This window comes from Psammomys obesus, unplaced genomic scaffold (assembly GCF_907164565.1).
Source record: "Psammomys obesus unplaced genomic scaffold, mPsaObe1.curated_primary_1811, whole genome shotgun sequence".
Lineage (NCBI taxonomy): Eukaryota > Metazoa > Chordata > Mammalia > Rodentia > Muridae > Psammomys > Psammomys obesus.
In genome coordinates this window covers 1,051,690-1,073,270 of record NW_026594152.1, presented here as the reverse complement: position 1 = coordinate 1,073,270, position 21,581 = coordinate 1,051,690, and the positions used below count along the sequence as shown (strand labels likewise).

Below are 21,581 nucleotides of genomic sequence, written 5' to 3'. Positions count from 1 at the left end.
ATGCTAGCATGGGACTGTGTCCTCTCGGAGGAGGGGACCCCACTCAACAGCTCTTCCTAGATCCTGGATGCCCTCTTCAAGGGCTTTCAGGAAGATGGCCATCTGGATGAAGGTCAGGAACAGCATAGGCCCAGGCTCAGCCTGGCTAGCTGGATTACCTGGTTAAGTCCGGCCTTCTAGGCCCACACACAACTCTGGGCCCTGTAACCTGCACGAGAGCAAGAGTCTCTCCAGTGAAGGCAAGCCTGCCACCTGGTGGCTGCTGGGGGGAATGGCTCTGGCCTACTCCAACATAGGGAAGGGAGCTGTAGTACAGGCCTTGAAAAGGCCTCTAAGCTTGTTCCTGACCTGGCGCTCTACAATCCTTTCACCATGACGCTCTGGCATCATGCTCCGATGCCACAGCAGAGGCTGTGAGAAACATAAATAAATGAATGAGGGCGATGTGAGCACTCTGAGCTTCCCTGCTTGTGAGCCACACCCTTAGACCTTTGTGAAGGTTTAGTACAGGCATGATGCTCAACAATCTGATCTTGTGCTGAATTCAAAGGCAGCTCCCAGGTGATGGAACTCTGATGAGGGGAGGGGTGAAGAGCTACAATACAGCAGCCTCCCCTTATCCTTAGGTCCTCAAAACCTGCAGAGTCTGGCATGTTGTGAGTACGTGCCTCGGCTTCTAATGGTGTGTAGTGTGTGACACGCTGGATCAAGGAATGGTTCTTGAGGCAGTAAGAGTTCATTTCGGTATTCAGAATGCATGGCACTTAAAACATGGTGTTTTCCACTCAATGTTTCTGGGCTTCAGGCAACTGAACTCACAGAAAGCAACACTGTGCTGAGGGTAGGTTATCTGGAGTACTTCTGAGTACTTCCATTGATCTATCCCATCCTCAAGCCATGCCCTTTTTTTTTTTTTTTGCTTTTATTAATGAATAAGGAAACTGGAGCATGTGACTTCTGTAACTGGTAACTTGACCTGAGTCCCAGAGAGGAGTCTGGGGGATTCCCATTGAGGCTTCCTCGGCCTCTGCACCTCATGCTGTCCCTGCAGCCTGGGCTTTTTGAGACAGTTTCTCTGTGTAGCCCTAGCTATCCTGGAACTTTGTAGACCAGGCTGGCCTTGATCTCAAGACCTCTGCCTCCTGGGTGCTGAGATTTAAGAAGTTCGTCAATACCGCCCAGCTTAAATGTGTAATGGGCCTTCCCCCCACCCTCACTCTCAAGACAGGGTTTCTCTGTGTAATAGCCCTGGCTATTCTTGAACTCACAGAGATACACCTACCTCTGCCTTCCGAGTGCTGGGATTAAAGGTGTGTCACCATTGCCTGGCAATGGGTCTGATTTTTACACTGTCCCAGGCCAACCCCTAGCTCTACTATCCTCTCACTGGGTGTGGGTGTGGATGGGTGTGGGCAGGTGGTGCTGAAGCACCAGCTTCCTCGTGAGCTCTCTAGTATTCTCAGGTGCACAGAGCTTGGCATGTCATTGTTTTTGTCGGAGGCAATCCTGCCTGCTCATTCCCTACCCCTCTCTCTAGACTACTGAGAGCCCAGCCTTCATACATGCTGCTGTCCACTGTGGTGGCTCAGTATCTGGTGCCCACTATGGAGGGAGGGGGCAGCAGAGCCTTGGTTTTGCTGGGGTGGGCTTAGCTGGCTTTCACCTGGCTGAAGCACTCAATTCTAATTCAACCCTGCTCTTTGTTCACCTATGCTAGCTTGCCTGGAAAGCCATCTTCTCTTCCCCAGCCTCTTTGCCCACAGCCGGCATGGCCATGTGACGTACTATCTGCTTGTGGGCTACAGGGAGAAGCCAGGTAGGAGAGCTCTGGCAAAATGCCTGCTTTCCTGGCAAAATGCCTGCTTTCCTGATGAAGACAGCAGTGTGCTGAAAATGTGCAGCTACAGCCTGGAGCAGCAGCTGCCATAATGCCACCACCAGTCAAAGGCAACAAAAGACATGACTGTTTTGGTGCCACGGCAGGGTGCTGACCTCTGGGCCGATTGCACATGAGCCAGAGCACCTCTTAGTAAGTTCTATACCTTCAGGGACATGCTCTGGACACCTAGGAACTGTTCTGCTTACCTGGGCATGTTTGAAGATGTGCATGATGAAGATAGTGAGGCCCAGGCCAAAGATGTAGGCAGTGAAGCTGGTGTAGAAGTAGGTGTGGGTGTTCTTCTTCAAGCTGCAGGGAAGGTGGAAGAAGAGATTAGAGCAGGAGTAGTCTTTTTGGGAAGACTGCAGCTGCTATGTGTGTGGAGAGGGTCCTTGCTGGGAGCCTGGAGGGACACGTACCTGACCTTCCCTGAGCTATGACTCTTTTGGTAAGTTACCTTTCTTCTTTCATGCCCAGTTTATATCTTTGAAAACTGTGAAAGCTCTAAGCCCATTGGCAAATAACAAACGTCATGATATAGAACTTATGCTGGCTGTAAGAGTTTTAGCCAGCATAAAATCTCTTGGGGGGGGGGGGGGGAAGCCATGTTCTAGGTTATTCCCACAGAATGTAAGTTTGGGGCAAGGCCTAGGAGTCTGCAGGGGACTGAGTCTGGCCCTGCGCATGCTTAGCAAATGTTCCTCTAAACTCCAGTCTAGCCTTATGCTTAGTTTCTATAACAGCTGGGAAGAAACCTGAGAAGGGAGAGCACAGAGAACAGCTAGAGCTGAACACAGCGACTCGAGTGCTGCCTGACAGACAAACGATGGCTGCAGCTGGCTTTCCCCAAAGCCACAGAGGTCAGCCTGTGCTCAGCACTCTCCCCAACCTGGCAGTCTCTATATGGATATGAGGTTGAGGCTCACAAAATCAGACTGGCTGCCAAGGGCAAAGCTACAAGCACCAATCTCAATTAAAAGGATCTTTTGAGGACAGGGTGAGAGAGTGCCTCAAAATTTTAAAATGCAGGTTAAATGAGAATTTTGCAGGCTGCATATGGATGGAGGTACCTTCTCTGGGCTGGAGAATGCTGGGAGAGCCCCAGGACAGGACAGGCCACACCTTGCTTACCTGATGTCAAAACGAAGCAGCAAGGCAATGAAGATCCCTGAAGAGGAAAAGGCAGTGTTAGAAGGCCTGGGTTGGCACTGGGGTCGGGAGACTAGCCTGGTCCCATACCTCCAGCACCACACCGTATCACAATGGACCTTCTGCTGATTGTCCACTGACCAGGTGCAGTGTAGATCAAGTGAAGCTACAGCTCTCAGAGCTCAGCAAAGGGGGCAAGATGGTAGGGAGAATGACACCAGCTGTGACAGATTCCAACAGGGCACCAAATCCGGGCCTGTTCTAATTAAACACGGACTTCTTGCAAAAGGTGGAATGGGGTGGGACTGGTCTGAAGGGGGCTTCTTCAGAGTGACCCTGGCCAGGGAGAGTAAAAGAATGTTCTGAGGAGCTAGTAAGGCTAGAGAGGAGCAGGAGGAGACATGGCACAGAATGGCCATGGGGCCAGCCAAGGTCTACATTCTGAGGAACACAACACTATGGAAGAGTTCTGGGCGGGACCACCTGAACAGGTCTAGAAAGAGCCCCACGCTGCTGTCTGGTTGGAGGTGGAGCAAGGAGCAGAGCACTAGGAGATGCCCCAGAATCCCGAGTCCTCGAGACACAGGCAGCCACCCCAACTTCCACATGCCTCACACACTACATCCTTTAGGAACCTCCTCCGTCACTGGCCTCCAGGCTCACAGAGGACACAGATGAAGTTCTCCCATAATTGAGGTTGGCCTCTCAAGAGCTGAAGCATTCTGTGTGCCCTGAGTCACACTCCTTACCCTGTGTCACTAAAGACGGAAATGAGTCCTCCTTAGTGGTGAGGACTATGAGAGGAGAGATGGGTGGAGAAAGCTGACCAGAGCTGCCTTTTCTAGTGTTTGGAGTTCAGCACCCCCTGGTGACTAACACTTGTAATAGCTCTCCAACTAAAGCAGGGGCAGGGGCTCTGCTAGTGAACTGAATTAATTACCTGGTAGCTGAGGGGGTTTCATCCCTCTGGGCTGGGTGACTGCTGGAAGATTTGGAGCTACATATGAATCTGGGAAGGACTAATGCACTCCTAAACCCCAGAATCACATACCAAGGAGACTGGGGAAGCTAGACACTGGGTCTCTGTAAGGCAGTTGTTCTCAACCTATGTGTTGTGACCCTTTTCAAGTCAAATGACCATTTCAACGGGTCACCTAAGACCATCAGAAAAAAATACAGATATTTATGATCCATAACAGTAGCAACATTACAGTTACAAAGTAGCAATGAAAATAATTTTATGGTTGGGGGTCACCACAAAATGAGGAATTGGATTAAAGGGTAGCAGCACTGGGGAAGTTGAGAACGGCTGCCATAAGGCATTTTGGGGCTGGGATTCCATCATTTTCTTAAAAAACCCTCCTGTCTGTGTCTGGGGTTACTGAAGCTATAGGCATGTACCATCATTTTCTACTACAGGGCTCATATCTCTCCTATGTTACCTGGGAAGCAAGTCCCTGCTGACTTTGGTGTTGTACACCATGGGGATACTTGGAGTGGGTGGGGTATGTCAAGCCAATCTCTCAGACAAGTTGAGCCATTTCTCTGAACCTGTTTCTTTAACCTGGAATGCAGAAGTTCCCTCTGTCCCCTGGAGTTGATGGGAGTAGCAGTAACGACACAACACCCACCCACTACAGTGCTTGGTGAGTGGCAGGTGCTGTCACCATCATTCTCCTGTTGCTACTGTCCTAGAAACAGTTCTGACAGTGAAGGCCTTTACGTGTGTGTGGTCTGCAGATGAACCCAGGGCCCTGTACTCTTAAACTATCCCACTGAGCCACGTTCCTGCCCTCTTGTACTGCCAGACAGCCCCACTGATGGGAACGGTGTGGATTTCTATCAGTCCTTTCAAAGAACTAAGAGGTACACAGATCCCTGACACGCAGACAGGAAGATGGGGCCAGGGATAAAGATGTATACTTCCAGCTTCCTCACCCTCCTGATTTGAGAAAAAGGCCAGGCAGGCTTTTTTTCCCAGAAGCAGGGTTCCCCCTTCTGGCTGACCAGTCCTGGTTGGCCAGCTGTGTTCAAGGCCATTCTGAGCTTACTCACCGGAAGCTGCCTATGGCCTCCTCTTTAAGTCCAAACATATGGGAAAGAGACCTGTCCCCTGCCACCAAACATGTACTGAGGGAAAGTCTGCAGAATCTTCCTGACCTTGCCCATTCCTAATAGGTAAGGCTAGCTGCCCGCCTCATAGTAACCTCCTAACACAGCCACCTTCTCCACCCCTCCACCACAACCCTCTCCTAGCAATCACCTGGAATGACAATGTCTCCAAGTCCCAGCATGGCAAAGTTGTCAGCTTCAAGGCCCTTCTCCAGCAGATCCTGGGGGAACACCACTGCAGGGAGAGGCAGGGGTGAGATGGGAAGGGTCAGAGGGAGCCCTGTTTACTCTGGCTGCCAGCCTCCATCCCCGTGAAGGAGAGCTCACACACATTTGTTTCGAGTGTATAGGGGGATGACAGGGTTCCCACAGGATGAAATGGCAGCTTTAACAGCAAGGAGGACTCTAGGATCATCTAGTCAAAGGTTTCACTCACCATTATTTCTTCTGCATTGTTATGGAACTATGAGGAAGAAGCCCTAAGCTGACTTCACCCCAACAGCTTTCTGCCACAAGCCAGTGCTGCAATGATTCTAGAGACCATCAAGCATCTCTCAAGGTCACCCACTCTCACCCACCATACCCAGTTTGGTCCTTGAGCCTGGTAATCCCAGGTTACTCTAGGGCTGAGACTCTATGATAACCTGCATTCCTCATCTACCGTGCTGAAGCATGGTAGTTGTTTTTGAGACAGGGTTTCTCTGTGTAGCCTTGGTTGTCCTAGAATTGCTTTGTAGATCAAGCTGGCCTCCAACTCAGAGTGGTCTACCTGCCTCTGTCTCCCTGAGTGCTGGAATTAAAGGTGTGCACCACTGAGTTGGGTTTGGTCTTGAGTTTTCATTCCTCTCAAGTACCAGGATTACATGTGTGGCACCATGCTCAGCCAAAAATCCCAGTATGTTTTTACTTTTATATCTTTTTGGGGCGCTGGAGATTGAATCCAGGTCCTCATGCATGGTAGGTGACTTCACTACTGGCTACACCTACAGCCGCAGGACCTGGCCAAGGAAAAAGCAAGGAAGCTTCAAGGTGGATTTGGAGGCAGAGGGGAGGGAGCACTCCGTGAGGAAAGAGAAATACTGGTCCCTTCTGGACATGTCTGGATGAGTAGTCAGTGCTAGAGCTGTGGCTCCTCTCCAGGGACCTTGGAAAGGTGAGCTAAAGGACAGGTAACAAATATGTTTAGAGTGGTGGGTTGGGAGGGCAGAAATAACCTTGGTTTCGGTGATTCCACTGAATGGCATTAACCCATCCCGAGCGGTTCTACCCAGGCTTACTGTAGTTTGAGGTAACAATTTTCTTCTTGTTTATTCAGGCCCTGCAATCCTAGCACTTTGGAGGTAGAAGCAGAAGAACCAAAGGCTCAAAGCCACCTTTCGCTATACAGTGAGTTCCAGGATGACTTTGGCTACCTGAAATCTATCTCAACTGACACCCAAACAAACAAAAACTCAACTGTCCTTGAAAGACACTGGTATTTGAGGTTTTTTTGTTTTTGTTTTTGGGTAGGTGGGTGGGAGGGGTTGAGACAGGGTTTCTCTGTGTAGCCCTGGCTGTCCAGGAAACTTCGATCTGTTTATCAGGCTGGCCTTGAACTCAACAGATCTGCCTGTCTCTGCTTCCCAAGTGCTAGGATTAAAGGCGTGCCCCGCCCCCCACAGCTGGATTTTCTAATACTTTCGTAAACAATGGTTATTCTAAAAAACAAAACCAAGGTGTGGTGAGAATTGGTAGTGGAGAGCACCCAGAGAACCTGGTAGTCAGGTAACAAAGGGGTCCTAATCAACATGGCTGTCCCTACCCCTGGAAAGCTGCTGCAGGCCCTATAATGGACTGTTAAGCACCTCTCCTCTAGGTTCAATCTCATTCCTATACATTTCATGCCACACCATGTCACGATTAAGTGGACCGAGGCCAGGGTCTGTGAGGAAGGCTGAGATCAAGAACATAGACAGATGAATCAATGATGAGGAAATAAAGAGAAGTCCTGACACCAATGATGTGACACCAGAGATGACGGGGTAGAGAGGATGCAGGGCTGTGAGAGGTGATCACTTACATTTTATTGGTGCCTCAAAGGACTTGGCCACAGTCACCATCACGTTGGTGCCGAATACCTGGAAGGAGAAGACAGGAGTCTAAAGGGAGGTGGGTGGGTAAGAAAAGGCTGTCCCTAGGCTTCTAGATGCAGTGTTGTCTAAGGTGTAAGAGAGCCGAACAGGGAACTGGGAGAGCTGACCTGACATTGAGTTGAGGTGGTCATTCATGTGGTTCCAGGAAAAGAAAATGTGACGGTGTCTAAGAAAGACCCTAACTGGCCCAAGCCAGGCAGCCTGTTATTCAAGCTTCTATCCCTCTTAAGAGACAAAGATCCCACTGGGCAGTGGTGGCATGTGCCTTTAATCCTAGCACTCGTGAGGCAGAGGGAGGAAGAACCCTGAGTTGGAGGTCAGTGTGGTCTACAGAGCAAGATCTAAGTCAGCCAGGGCTACAAAGGGAAACGCTGTCTTGAAAAACCAGAGAGGGGAGGGACAGGCAGGCAGAGTCCCTAGGCAGCCTTTCTTCAAAGACAGGTCTTCTGGAGCCAGGGAAAGGATGTTCAACTCAGGCAACTCTTAGACCCCTTAGCAGTGCCTTAGAAAGTGAGCCTGCGGCCAGAGCACAGCTAACCTCGGCCCTCCTTGCCGGGCCATTCACCAGCATCCAACACTCCTGTCCAAATGTCCCCAGGTCTCAGCTGATTTTCCCTAGACACACAGGATTAAGCAGTACCCCTGTAAGGACCACCTGAAGGTATCTGAATACAATGGGTACACTGGGCTTTGGTAGGAGATTTGGTCCTCTGGATTTATAGATGGACCAAAAATAGACCTGTTCTGGGGTACCAACTTCCATTAGACTGCCACGTGGACCAGAGATGCAGGGAAGCTGGGAGGCTGAGGAGGAGCCTCAGAGCTGGGCATCACATCCCTGCCTGACTCACCCAGAAGATGTCATAGATGAAGAGTCCGCCAAGCAGGATGCAGCCAGTGCTCACGTTGTTCAGGTGCAGAAGCTCTACCCCATTAAGGGAGAAGGCCAGGCCAAACAGGTTGTTGGCAATCCAGTGCTGAAGAAAGGTGGGAGTGAGACTAGCTCGCTGTGCCCCATCCTGCCCCATCACTCCAACCTCCCCTTCTGCTCAGGCCCTGACTACTTACCTTCCTCAGCAGGTACCAGACACCAACGATGCTGCTTAGGCCCAGGCACACCAGGTCCTTGGTGTCAAACTCATAGTTGATGATCTCTGGGCAAAGAGGCCAGGTAAGTCCACTCCCCAGAGTGAGACTGTCCCCCCAACCTGTCAGCCCCTGGATGGAAAAGGGCATGGCTGCCGGCATGGCCAGACAGGCCAGGGGCTCAGCCTCAGCTCAGTCAGACTGGCAGGGGTATCAGGCTGGGGAGAGCTCACTGGAGCCATCTCCAACCCTCTTAATTTTCTAAAGGGGGTGGGGGCATAGGCCCAGATAAAATGCAGGGTGTTGGAGACATAAGCTCTGCCACCTGACGCTGGGTGATCGTGGGGAGGTAGCCCCTCTTAGAGTTTGTTTCCTTATCTGTAAATGGTCAACAGCACCTTCCTCAGGGGGCTGCTGTGAGGAGTAAGTCTGTTCTTACAATGCCCTCATCACAGTGCCCAGATCACAGTGGGTTCCCAATTAATGCTACTCCTACCAAGTTCAGAATTTTAGGAAATCAAGGGGACTGCTGGTGACCTTTCACAAGCAAGGGAGGAGAAAAGACAGAGATGTGGAAAAGAGGCAAGAGGGAATCTCGAAGGCTGCTCTGGTTGCGAGTACCTTGGTAGAGACCTTGATGTCAGGCCTGCTCTGTATGCTTCCAAATTTCCTAATAAGGAAGCCCAGAGAGGTGGTGGAGCCTTCCCCAGGCCACAGCAAGCGGCCACTTCTGTCAGATTCCAAAGTGCAGCAAGCGGTTGCTTGTTAGCCAATTTCTGCTCTCTCCTGTGGTTACAACACCCCCTTTTTGTTTTTTAAAGGTATCTGTTGAATTTATTCATAACCACAGGGGCATTGCCTTCATGATATCACATACGGACACAAACACAGATACAACACAATATTTATATTTAGCTCAAGTGTATTGCGTCTAAGGCTCACTTATATGTCTTCATGTGCCACAGCCCGTCATTTAGATAATGGATATTTTCAATGCCAATCCCCTTGTTGACCTTCTCAATGTCTGCAGCAGCCATCTTCATGACTCCGACACACAAGGCATGCTCTTTTCCTTCTGCCATGACAGCCACTATTGTATCTACTGCAGCTTCGTAGAGCTTCGCTCCAGGAGACGTTAAACCCGGACACATGATATTTGCACCACTAAGCACAAATTTGATGGCTCCTTTGTCGACCTGCTGGTGTGGCAGGATAAACGGGTATTTGTGAAGTAATCTTAGTGTTGGATAAAAAGGTCCTTTTCTCTGCCTGAAAAACAGCAATTCTCCGTTGACTGTAAGAATTTCCATGTGTTCATGGCATCTCACTATTTTGACGGGATCTTTCTTTGGCATGATTTGATTAAGCCATGGTTCCATACCTGGAAACTGTTCAGTCAGTTGGCTCTTAATACCCTTAATAACGGAAGTTTTCAGCTGGATGCAGTTGGAAACGCTCTCCTTCTCGTCAAATTTCTTGAACATGATCTTGGTGAAGGGGCGCCGACAGGAAGAGCTGAGGCGAAGCGCGGAAAACTGAGGGTCCCACCGAGTTGTGGTATACAGGAAAGCTCGCACTGGCGTCCTAGCCGGCCGTTGTCGCTAACCGGAAGGTGGTCCGACAGATTGTGCTTTACGGCTGCGCAAAATTCGATTACTTCCGCTTCCCTGATGCCCACGTGGTTGCCCCACCAGCTCTTCTCTGGCTTAGGATGGCAGAAAGGCGGGGCTCAGGCGGAAGATGCGTCAGTGTATCGGTATCTAGGAATGGACAGTCACCTCGGGTTTGGACTGGACATGCGCACTGCGCCGCGGAACTGGCCAATAGGAATGTTCCTGCCCTCCCTCGGCTACACAGCGGTTGCCGCTCTAGACCGCTAGTTGCCGCGGTAGACCTCCCTCCAGGGTCCCCTGAGTGGAGCTTGAGGTAGATGAGGCTTCAAACCCCAAAGGCTCTATAGTCGATAAAACAAACAAACAAACAAACAAAAAAACAAACAGGCTTAGCCTTAAAAAAAAAAAAATCTATTGGAATCATTTATTTGGCAGATGTACTTGACGTAAAGACGAATCATCACATCACCTTTTCCGAGGACAAGGCAGAATGTACTTGGCAACCAGGAGAGGATAGAATACATTCCACAGGCTATTCATTTCATGTGTGAGAATTATGTTCCATTTGGTCCAAGCCATAGTTTTAACTCGTCACCATGTTTGTATCTATATGATAAATAACACATCTTCATAGTTTTCTTTTTCAAACAATCACTTAACAGCTGTCACAGATTTTACTGAGGCAGGCGCTGTGATGAATGCTTTCTGCTTACTCCTTAACTGGAGAAGGTATCAGATTTTTTTTTTTTTTTTAAATTTTTACAGATGGATAACAAACCTCCATAAAAAACACCCAGTGCTCAGAAATAATGAAATTACTCTGATTCCCAAGTCTGGGTAGTGGCAGAGCTGGAATATGAACCAGGGCAATGAGACTTGCGTTTCTCCTTTATCATTTGTTTCTTTGCAGAACCCAGTATTGGATAAAGAGAAGAGGGGAAACACACCCCAGGGGGAAGCGGGCAGCACTGACCTTCCTTGTTTTCCCCAGAGCCCTGTGTGAAGAGCAGCTGATACTGGCGATTTGGGAAGTTGGCTGGAAAAAACTTATTCATGAAGGGGCTGGAAAGAAAGACAAAGCAGGTCGGCAAACAGTGCCCACAAACATCACAGCTCTAACAGTCCCCACTAATACCTATCTGTGGCTGTTACCCTGGATACCTTTTAAAGTACCCTGATAGGTACATGTTCCTGTTCCCTAACTACAGATTTGCAGTCTATCAAGAGGATGACTTTGCCAGGGTTGCACATGAAGCCAGGATCTGAGCTGAGTTACAAACTGAGGTTTCTGAACTCCTAGTAATTTGATTTACTTATTGGCAAAGTGGACACAAGAAGATCTGGTATGAAAAATTTGGGGGAAGAGTCAGAATTTCTAAGTCTGGCCCACATGCCTTCTGTTAGTCAGTTTCTGGTCAAGAAATGTCCTCTCAGACTTTATCAAGTCCTATGCTACTGATCTGATGACAGAACTGGGCTTTTACAAATGTAGTTGAAATCCACCAGCTAGATGAATCGCAGCCCCTAGGGTAGGAACAGCCTCATTTTCACGCCTACTATGAGGTTTCCATGGCTCAGGACTACCCAAACTTTAAAAACATTGTTCCCCAGCATGCCCCATATTCTGGCCAGGCTGGGAACAAAGATGTTCTTTCACAGATTACATTAGAGCAAGACTAGCAAACCAAGGCCTCTTGGTTGTGGGTATGACCGTACTGCAGTCCTGTGGGGGCCTCATTAGTGGTAGTCTCCCCATGCTTTGGTCTCCTTACCTGAATGTGAGGATAAGCTTAGTGCCTGTCTCAAAGAGGTGTGTGAAGATGAAATAAAGCAGGAAGATGCCCAGCTCAGGGCTGGCCCGTAGCAGGATGTTTAAGAACTGTGAATGTGTGTCATAGAAGACAACCCAGTTTGGCTTCCCAACTAAAAAGTAAACCAAGGTAGGCCTGGAAACATCTAGGTCACAATGGCATGATAGAGAGGTCCTTTTTTTTTTTTTTAAAGGCTGGTGGCTTGGAGAATATGAAATTTCAGAGCTATCTCTGGGCAAGTTTTCCATTTATCAAGCAACTGATCCCTTGCAGCCTCAGGCTGTGTGAAGTGATTGATGATGAATGGCATCATAGGCAGAGAAGTGGCAGGCACATGGCTGGACTATGGAGTGGGCATCCACAGAAGGGCTCTGACGAAATGGAAGGCAGAAGCAGTTGTGGGCTCAGCTAGATGATTCTCTTTTGGGGGAGGGTGAGCCTGAGTGATGTGCGGATACAGGCAGAGGCAGAAAGTGGCTTGAGAAGCTGAAGCACATACCCTGCTTATCCTCTTAACCAAGTAGACTGGAGACATGCTTTCTAGGTTCAAGTCCTATCTCTACCTCTTCTTAAAGGTATGACCTTGGGGAAGTTACTCAACTGCTCCGTGTAACTCTTTCTATATCTGAACAGTATTATACTTTTCTCAAAAGTTTATTGTTTAAGATGGGGTCTCACTCTACAGCTCAGGTCATCCTCAAACTTGCAATGATCCTCCTGCTTTGCCTCCCAACTGCTGGAATTATAGAACAACCCAAGTCTGATACTCTCAATGATTACTAAGAGAATTAAACTAATGTTTGGTATCCCATGGGTTCAACTGCAGCTTCCACTTCAAGTGCGCAATGTCTGGACTGATTTCTGCACATGTGCTCTACCACTGAACTATACATACACATCCTTCGGAGCCAGAGTCTCCTTAGGCTACCCAGGCTGGCCTCCAGTTTTTGCTCTTCCTGTCTCATCCCTAACAGTTGGGATGACAGGCAAGCATTGAGAAAAAGGATCTGCTTTTCCTCACCACAAAAGATGACTCATGTGATGCCACTGGTCTGACTGAGTCTGTGAACTTGAGGGGCGGGCCCTGTCTCATCCTCATCGCCCCATGCCAGGCATAGTGGTATATTTTGCTAGCTAACTCTTTGAATGCACTCTACTGTGGGCAGAGCACTTTTATGACCCTCCATGGTTCCTAAGAGACTTACAGTTCACTGCTTCCTGCTGAGAAACATCCTAGTGGTCCCCCTTCCCCTTTGGGGTAGATGGTGAAGGTTAATGAAACTGGCGATATGCTCTTGTTCTCCTGAGGTGGAAGTCTAGGGCCACTTGAGGGGGGCAGGAGCTGAGCCACAGGTGATAAAAGCAGGCCGAGGCTGCATTGGCAGAAGGTGTTTCGGCTGGGTTGTAGGCCTGGTGACAGCCCTCCTCCCACCTGCAATACTATGAGCTGTGGTCTGGTCTGAGAGGTCTGGGATAGGCAGTGGGAAGCAGCAGAGGTAGGTAGACAAGTGCAGCCTGGGCCGGCACAGCCTGGATATGGCTCTCACAAGCCTTTAGCAGGCATTTCAGAGAGAGCTGTGGAGAGGTGAGTCTGTTCCCCCAAGTTCTCCCTTCCTCTTAACTTCTGCCAAAGCAACAAAGAATTCTAGCACTGGGGACAGACAGACCTGGGATCAAGTCCCACTGCTTTTATCAGCTGTGAACACTGCTAGCCATAATAACTCTTTTGAACCTCAACTTCCCTCTTTCAACCTTCAGACCTTATGGTGCAAAGCCAGAGGAAGGTCTGACTTGTAGCTATAAACAGCTCATGGAAACTCTTAACACTGTAGCTTTCATAACCAAAAGACTTGAGAAAACACAACTCTAGTGAGTAAGAGTTTAATTTTTAGATCAACATTCTTTAAAAAAAAAAAAAAAATTAAATTATACCCCCCTGCAATAAAATTGTTTTTGTTGGTTTTAGTTCTTTCTCATGAGAATTTTATGCCTCAGCCTCCCAAGTTCCTGGGCCCTCTACATGGGTGCCATGGCAGATTACTAATGCTCTGGATTTTATTAAAATGATTTGTGGCTGGGGACGTGCTAGAACATATGACTAGCATATGGGAGATCCTTGGTTCAATTCCTAACACCAAAAGAAAACAAACAAACAACAACAACAACAAAACAAAAACAAAAAAACAAAACTCAGGGCCAGGCTGTAGCTAGGTAGAAGAGATGTCCTAGGAATTTACAAGGCCCTGACTTCAACACCCAACACAGAAAAACAAAAAAACAGTTTCTATCTAACAAGTTTTACTATGTACCATTTACTTATTTTGAGACTATCTCCTATAACTCAACTGGGTTTTAACTAGCTGTGTAAGCTGTATAACCATGAGCTTCAGCCAGCTCCTCCTGCCTCTGTATCCCAAATCCTAGGATCAGAAGCCTGAGTCAACACAGTAAGCTTCCATGTGCCCTTTCTTTTTTTTTTTTTTTTTGAGAGACAGCGTCTCTCTCACAGTGTAGCCTTGGTGTTGAACTGTGTAGAACAGGCTGACCTTGAACTCAGAAACTTGCCTATCTCTGCCTCTTGAGTGCTGGGTTTGAAGATGTGTGGTGCTGGGCTAGAGAGACGGCTCAGGGGTTAAGAGCTCTGTCTACTCTTCCAGAAGTCCTGATTTCAATTTCCAGGAACCACATGGTAGCTCACACCCATCTACAATGAGGTCTGGTGCCCTCTTCTGGCATGCCAGTGTACATGCAGACAGAAAATTATATACATAATAAATAAATAAATCTTAAAAAAATAAATAACTAAAGGTGTGTGGTGCCACCTGGCTTCCCACATAGTTAACTGTTAACTTTTGTTTGTAGTGCTAGGATCAAGCCCAGGCCAAGTGGTCTACCACTAAGCTGTACTTCCAGGGTTCATTTTCTCCTGATAGTATCTACCACCAACATTCATGAAATGGTTGGAGGGTAGAGAGACAACTGGTTAACTTGAGACATGTGAAGCACAGCCATTTGTGAGCAGTTGGTGTAGGGCTCCTGAGATACTGTGAAAAAAACCAATTCTCCAGCATAGGGCCTGAGTGGTGCTTTTAGAGTTCGTTCTTACTGTGTGGTGAGGCTAGGCTACGGGAAGAGCTAGGTCTCCAACCTGCAGACACTGGGATGGGACTGGCTAGACTTGGAGAAGTTCTCATCAGCATGGAAAAGGAGACCTGAAGTTTCAGACCCCAAGTTTCAAAGTGAAGGCTCCTATCCTTTCCTTGGGTCTTCCTGAGTGCTGGACCTGCTATTCTTGCTTGCTAAATCCAAGTCATCCAGATTCTCTGAGAAGTGCCAGAGTATTTCCAATGCAGCTAGAACAAGATTTTACATGTGAAGATGGTGCTGGATTTAGTAGAGAGGGCATACCTCAGGTCCCAGCTATTTAACGCTGGGCCAATCCTGGGCTCACTGTGTGCCTGGCAAGGTTCAAGGCATGTTGCAGACAGCAGTCCATTCAATGCTTCCTGACTGTACACGATCTCTGTCTATGGAGTGGGGGACAGGGATCAAGAGAAGTCAAGGCTACCTTCTGAGACCACACTATAACTGCCTCCATCCACAGTGTGCCTAGAAGAATGTAAGCCACACTGTTCCTTGGTGCAGATTCTGCTCTGTCTAGCTCTGACTATTCTAGAAAGAGGCTGACATTGATCTCTTGATATGCAGAGACCATCCAGCTCCTAGCCTGGTACCTTTCTCCTCACACCTCTTCCAGGCTTCCTACCTTTCAAATTAAAGTTCAGGCTGAACTACTTTCTTTGGGCAACTTTTCCTGGCCAATCCTCAGTCTATCTGTGGACTATTCAAACAGGTGGACAGGAGTATGCTGTGCTATCTTTGTTGTCCACACTGGGGATAAGACTCTCATTTGGTGAAGGTAAAAGGATGCCAAGAGATTCTAGTGTGCAGGCTAGCTCTGCAGCATGAAAGTGGACAATGGCCCCTTGTTCCCATGACACTGTCCAAAATCATTTATGTCTCGTGCTCTGATGTGAGTGACTGGGTCTGAGCACAGTGGCCTGTGTCCAAAGACCTGGACTTCCATCCTGGTTTTGCTGTTTACCAGCTGTGAGATCCTACTGAATGTCTTAATCTCACTAACTTCAGCTTCTCTGTCTGTAACGCAGGACCAACAAGAGCTGGCAAGTCCAGGGTGTCTAACAAGTTGACGCAGGTGATCACAGCAGTCCTAACAAAGGTAACAGTGCATCTGTTGACTGTGAGATGTTTTCTGCACAAAGGGCACTATTTTTTTTTTTTTTTTAAACACATCCATAAGGAGACTGGAGTCAGAGAGATTAACTTAAGAGTCTAGAGGCGGGCTAGAGAGATGGCTCAGAGGTGGGTTCAATTCCCAACAACCACATGGTGGCTCACAACCATCTATAGTAAGATCTAGTGTGCAGGCAGGATGTTGTATAAATAATAAATAAATCTTAAAAAAAAAAAAAAAAGAGTCTAGAGGCTGGACATAAGGCCAGGTGGTCAATTCAGAGCTGCATTCCCAACCCTCTGATGTTAGGACATGTTCTGCGAGGAGCTGGGCGCTGCTTGGCAGAGGGCACTGTAATGACTCTTTGACACTCTTTGACACACTGGGTTCTAAGTCTGGGTCTTCTGCGGTAGCCCAGGTTGGCCTGGAACTTACCTCAGCCTCCTGAGTGCTGACAGCCACCATAACTGGCTAGCCTTGTAACTCCCTATGAGACTGTGGCCCAGAGAGGTTCAGGTTCCATCCTTGGTCATGTACAGTGTGACACAAGGGCAAGATTCCCTTGGATTTTACAGCCAGGATTTAAACCTGGCTCTGAACGGCACAAAAGATCACGCTCCCATCCAAGACCCTGCATTGGCTCCTGAGAAAGTAGTTTCAAAGGCTGCCTTTCAGATGAGAGATGCCTTCTGACCTGATGGTGTGGGACAGGGCCAGGATCCCCAGCACGAAGAAATACATGGACAGCAAGAGATTGATGTATTCCTGGGAGAAGATCTGAGGAGGAAATACAAAAAGAAACAAGTCAGGGTTGCAAGAAACCATGAGCAACATCCTGAAGGTTGGTCTTATTCTATCCCTCTGCAGTTAGGGGCAATCAGGGAGAATCTCAGACTGCAGAACTTCCATTTTTGCAGCTATGGGGAAGGGCAGTGCCTCAGGTTCCACCCAGATGGACTCTACCTGCAATGGTGTCTAGAAGCTTACATATGTGATTTCACCATTTGGAGAAGGGCAATTACTTTGTGTGCCCAGGGTGTTAGATGGCAGTCCCAGGGGAACAGGGGAGGAGTCCAAACCCAAGAGCAGTGTCAGAACCATAGAATTTGCTCCCCCCCCCCCCGCTTAAAACTCCGTGAGCCCCTTCAGAGGGATACAAGGCCCTCAAGCATACTAGTTCCAAGATAGCTAGGTACTCTGTTGTAGAGGAATATTAATTCAGAACATGGCTGTTCTGGCAAGAGATCACATCCAAAGACCTTCTCTTCTAGGTCTGTGTGATCTGGCCGGAATATAACATGCCTTTAATCCAGGAGACAGAGGCAAGCAGATCTGAGTTTAAGGCCAGCCTGGTATAGAACAAGTTTCAGGTAAAGAAAAACTTAGGTGCTGGCTTGGTGGCACACCCCTTTAATCTCAAACAATGAAGGTAAAGATAGTTTGTAGAAGGAAGCACCCATGTTTAAAAGTGACATCTGACTGAGTGGCAGAAACAGTGATAAATCAGAGAAAGAGTTGACAAAATAGTATATGTCTATCTCTCAGGAGAAGAGAGAGGAAAGGGGAAGCTACTTAAGGGGCAATGGAGGGGGTGGTGGAAGGGAGCCGGGGGAGGGAAAGAGGGAGGGAGAGAAGGGGAGGGAAGAATGGAGAGAGGGAGGGAGGAAGGAGGATACAGTTCTCCTGGGAGAGTTTTACAGGGAGAGGCTGAATGAGAGAGAACTCAGGTGAAGGCCAAATGAGCCAGAGAATGAGAAGGATCAAGAAGATTAGAAAAGATTGCTGGAATTAGTATGAGGCCAAAGAGTACAATTCAGAGGCCGAGAGAAAAGCTAGACTGAGTATGTCCGTTGGGAAAGAAGTCTGAGCTAGAACAGCTGAGCTGAAATCAGCCAGCACAGAGCTCAGTAAGAACAAGAAAGAGTGAGCTTATTCAGTAGTTAAGTCTTGGAGGCTGAAAACGTTCTAGGTCTAGTTAGACTGTATGGAGGCTAGAAGCTTCCTGGACTAGGCCTAGGTGAGCAGGAGGAGGCAGTAAGCCTCAGAGACAACAAGCAGGAGAATAAAGTTACTTTTATATTCTGTGCTTCACTCTTTACATCAAGTCTTCTGGTACTGTCTCCCCATGCCTGTGATTGACAGCTGAAACCTGGGACACGAGGCCCTGGCTTGTCTTATCATCTGCAGGGGAAATATTCTGTCACAATGCTCTAAAGCTAGTTGTCATATTCTTTCTGGAACCTGGGAAGGCTGTGTTGAATTGATTGTGCCTGCTGCAGCTTCTGCTACACTGGTCACTGTGTTGCTCTCTTAAGTGGGAAGCAGGGATGTGCTTTCCTGGTGTGTGTAGGAATCACACTGCTTGAGTAAGACTTTGAGAGTTATCTGTTGAAATGTTAGTCTGAGCATATCACTCTCACACTTCAAGCCTTGCCACTGTTTCCCTTTGTTTGGGTGCTGTTCCCATGGGTAGGAAAGCCTTGTAGGCCCTCCTGATGGAGGCTGTCAACCACTCTGTCCTGCTCCACACTGCCTGTGTTTCACACATGGTAGCCTTACTCACTCCATTCCCAGGCAGCCTGGGTGTGTGCTCTTGGGCTGCTGCGATGTCTCTCTGTCCCCCTTACCTAAGCCACCACAACTCTTCTTTCCTCAGCTCTCAGCACTGAGAAGCTTTACTCAGATAACTGGCCCCTGGCCAACAATTTGGCTGCATTTCCTGAGTGTCTACTGTGTGCAGGGCACTGTACCAAATACTAGCCATACAGTGAGGAATAAAGTAACTTTAGAGTTCACATGCTGATAGGAAGAGAAGAATCTCAAAGGACACTGGGAGCCAAGGAATGCCAGGCTCTGTAGTACCAGGACAGAGCTCAGATTCACCAAGCACAATTGGAGGGTTGCAGACAGGGCTGTGGCATCACTGGAGGGCCTGAGAGGGTCCTACTGCTGCATACAGATCAAGAGTGGATGCAGAGTGCCCAGGGAGAAGGGTCCCGCACAAGCCAGCAGAGTGCGTTGTGCCCTGGACAAGAGGCATGGCGATGGAGGAGAAGCAGAGTCTAGTCGTTCTGGACCAGCGGATGTACAGAGGGGCTGGCTACTTAGGCCAGAGGCAAAGGGACTCCCGCTGTTCCTGGCTGAACAGGTGGCAGTGTGTGAAGTATGGGCTTCATCAGGAGGCGCTCACAATGGGCTTTCCATGCTTTCCATTTAATCTGTGTGACCAGTGCATGTATCCATCTCAAAAGATGCTCCTGCACAGGGACCAGCACCAGGCCTAAATTCAGAATGACTGAACAGCCAGCAAACCAATGTCACGTAATGGGAACTCACTTCCCCATTCACAACATGGCTGGTGGCCAAGAAAGATGGGAAGTTCCCCAGAAAGGGAAGAAGAAAGGAGTTCTACTCATGGGTCCTCCAGGGAGAGGAAACAAGGAAGACCCACGGGGAGCACATGGCCACACTGCGATCAGAACGGAATACACAAACGAAGACTGAAGGGATTTTATCGGTCATCTCACGGTTATGAGGGCACAGGAGAAGGAAGCCATGACCAGGAGCAGTCTCACTGCACTGGTGGCACCCGGCCACCTGGGCTGCTTAGATCCTGTCTGAGGACAGGTAGCTAGAAGCAGGAAGGAAGGAGAGGGCTGAGAAAGTGCCACCAAAGTGGCCTTTTCTTGTTACACAAACCACAGAACCATCTGGCTACAGTTTCAGCAAAACCTTAGACAAAGTTCAGATCCTTTGTTGTCAGAAATTATTATTATTTTTTTTTTGGGCTGGAGAGATGGCTCAGTGCTTAAGAACACTGTTTGCTCTTCCAAAGGACCTGGGTTCAATTCCCAGCACCCACATGGCAGCTTACAATTGTCTGTAATGCCCATTCCAAGGGATCTGACACCTTCATAATAATGCACATAAAATAAAAGTTAAATAAATAAAAATAGCAAACTTTAAAAAAAATTTTGAGGGGCAACTGTTCAGTTAAACATTAATTAAAGAATTAAACTAAATTATTAAAAATGTGAGTGGGATCTGGAGGCAAGAGGTTAGTTATGTACTCAGTGCCAGAAGCTTGAGACATCGCTCCAGCCAAGTCAAGGCAGCAGTCCTAACAGGACACTGGATGACAGTGTGGGAAGTCGAGGGGCGCCACTACATGCTGCTATTGATTCTCGTGCACACAGACACACTGGAAGGAACTTTAGAGCAAGGGCCTCTGGGAGAAAGGGTAATGGAAGTGAGCGTTGGGGCAATGGGGGGAAAAAAGACAGGGCTTTGAGCAGAGTGAGCTACACACCAAGGCCTTTGATAGATACAGCTTTCATCTGAGGCCCAGGAAACAAAGGAAAACCAAAACTCAAAACCAGAGAACACCCAGAATAACCAGTAGTATAGCCTTAGTTTTTACAGTGAAAATCAGAGACAGAGATGCAATCAGTCAGGGATGGTGGATATGCTCGCAGGGTATTCTAAAACCAGAGTATTCGTGATTTAAGAATTAAAGAGCAATCGATGCAGAGGCTCCTGAGATGGCTCCATGAATCAAGGTGCTGACGGCCAAGCCTGAAGGCCCAAGTTTGATCCCTGAAACTCACCTAGTGGAAAGGAAAGAACATTCCTGCAAGTGTTCTTCAGACCTCAGCACATATGCCATAGCATATACAACCCCAAAATAAGTTAAATGTAAAAAATTAAAAAAAAGGGGGGGGGCCTAGAGAGTTGGTTCAGTGTATGTTGTTCTTCCAAAGGACCAGGATTTGATTCCCAGCCACATGGAGGCTCACCACTTCCTCAGGAACCAGGCATGCACATGGTACATATATATGCATGCAGGCAAAACACTCATACACACTAAGTAATAAAATGAATAATAAAATGAATAGAAAAAAGTGATCAATGCACTATGACACAGGCATTAAAATTTGGGCTTTTATTTGACTCACAGACTGTAAAACTAAGTTTTGGTGGTGGCTGATGCAGGGTAGGAAAAGCCAGTATACATGTAAGCGGGAAGGTAAACTGCTGTCTTCTTGGAGGGCAGCTGATGCTGGCTGGGGTGAGGGTGCGGGTCAGTGGTACAAGACTGTGCTTGGCGGGCACAGAGCCTTGGCTCTCAGCAGCCCCACTCCTGCCTTCACTGCCACTTCTACAAAGGAATTTGTCATTGTCTGTCAAGCTGCAAACGGAGACCCTGTTTGACCTGGAATCTTACTGCATATACTTGAGGAAGATGTATTTGTGCACCAAAGATGTATTTTATGCCACAATGTAAACCTATTCATATTCATAGCAGCACTGCTTTGCTTAAACTCTCTGAGGGCACATGAAACAACCAAGCACATTTGACTGTGTTGACACAGGCAACCAATCAAGCCACAAACACCCTTCTAACTCCTCAAACATAACACAATCTAGGTCGAGCATTCCAGATTCTCAAGAAACTACAGAAGGTCCAGCTTGTTTGCAGCTTTTCTTGGATTGAAGAACACACACACACACACACACACACACACACACACACACACACACACA

At 48.1% G+C, this 21,581-nt stretch overlaps 2 protein-coding genes across 5 annotated transcripts in view; both read right to left on the bottom strand.

The window, feature by feature from the left end:
• Nucleotides 1-21,581, bottom strand: part of Hm13 (histocompatibility minor 13) — a 38,082-nt gene that overhangs the window by 7,143 nt on the left and 9,358 nt on the right. For all 4 annotated transcript variants that reach the window (XM_055617964.1, XM_055617961.1, XM_055617963.1 and 1 more), the window contains exons 3-10: nt 16,732-16,814; nt 10,945-11,033; nt 8,341-8,426; nt 8,124-8,249; nt 7,200-7,257; nt 5,292-5,375; nt 3,011-3,047; nt 2,086-2,188 (exon numbers count right to left, since the gene is read on the bottom strand). In XM_055617964.1, coding sequence (XP_055473939.1) covers nt 2,086-2,188; nt 3,011-3,047; nt 5,292-5,375; nt 7,200-7,257; nt 8,124-8,249; nt 8,341-8,426; nt 10,945-11,033; nt 16,732-16,814 — 666 coding nt within the window. The remainder of the gene's footprint in view (nt 1-2,085; nt 2,189-3,010; nt 3,048-5,291; nt 5,376-7,199; nt 7,258-8,123; nt 8,250-8,340; nt 8,427-10,944; nt 11,034-16,731; nt 16,815-21,581) is intronic.
• On the bottom strand, nt 8,433-10,937 carry Mcts2 (MCTS family member 2). Its single transcript, XM_055617965.1, has one exon. The coding sequence runs from the start codon at nt 9,840-9,842 to the stop codon at nt 9,297-9,299; it is 546 nt and encodes a 181-aa protein (XP_055473940.1). The 5' UTR covers nt 9,843-10,937; the 3' UTR covers nt 8,433-9,296.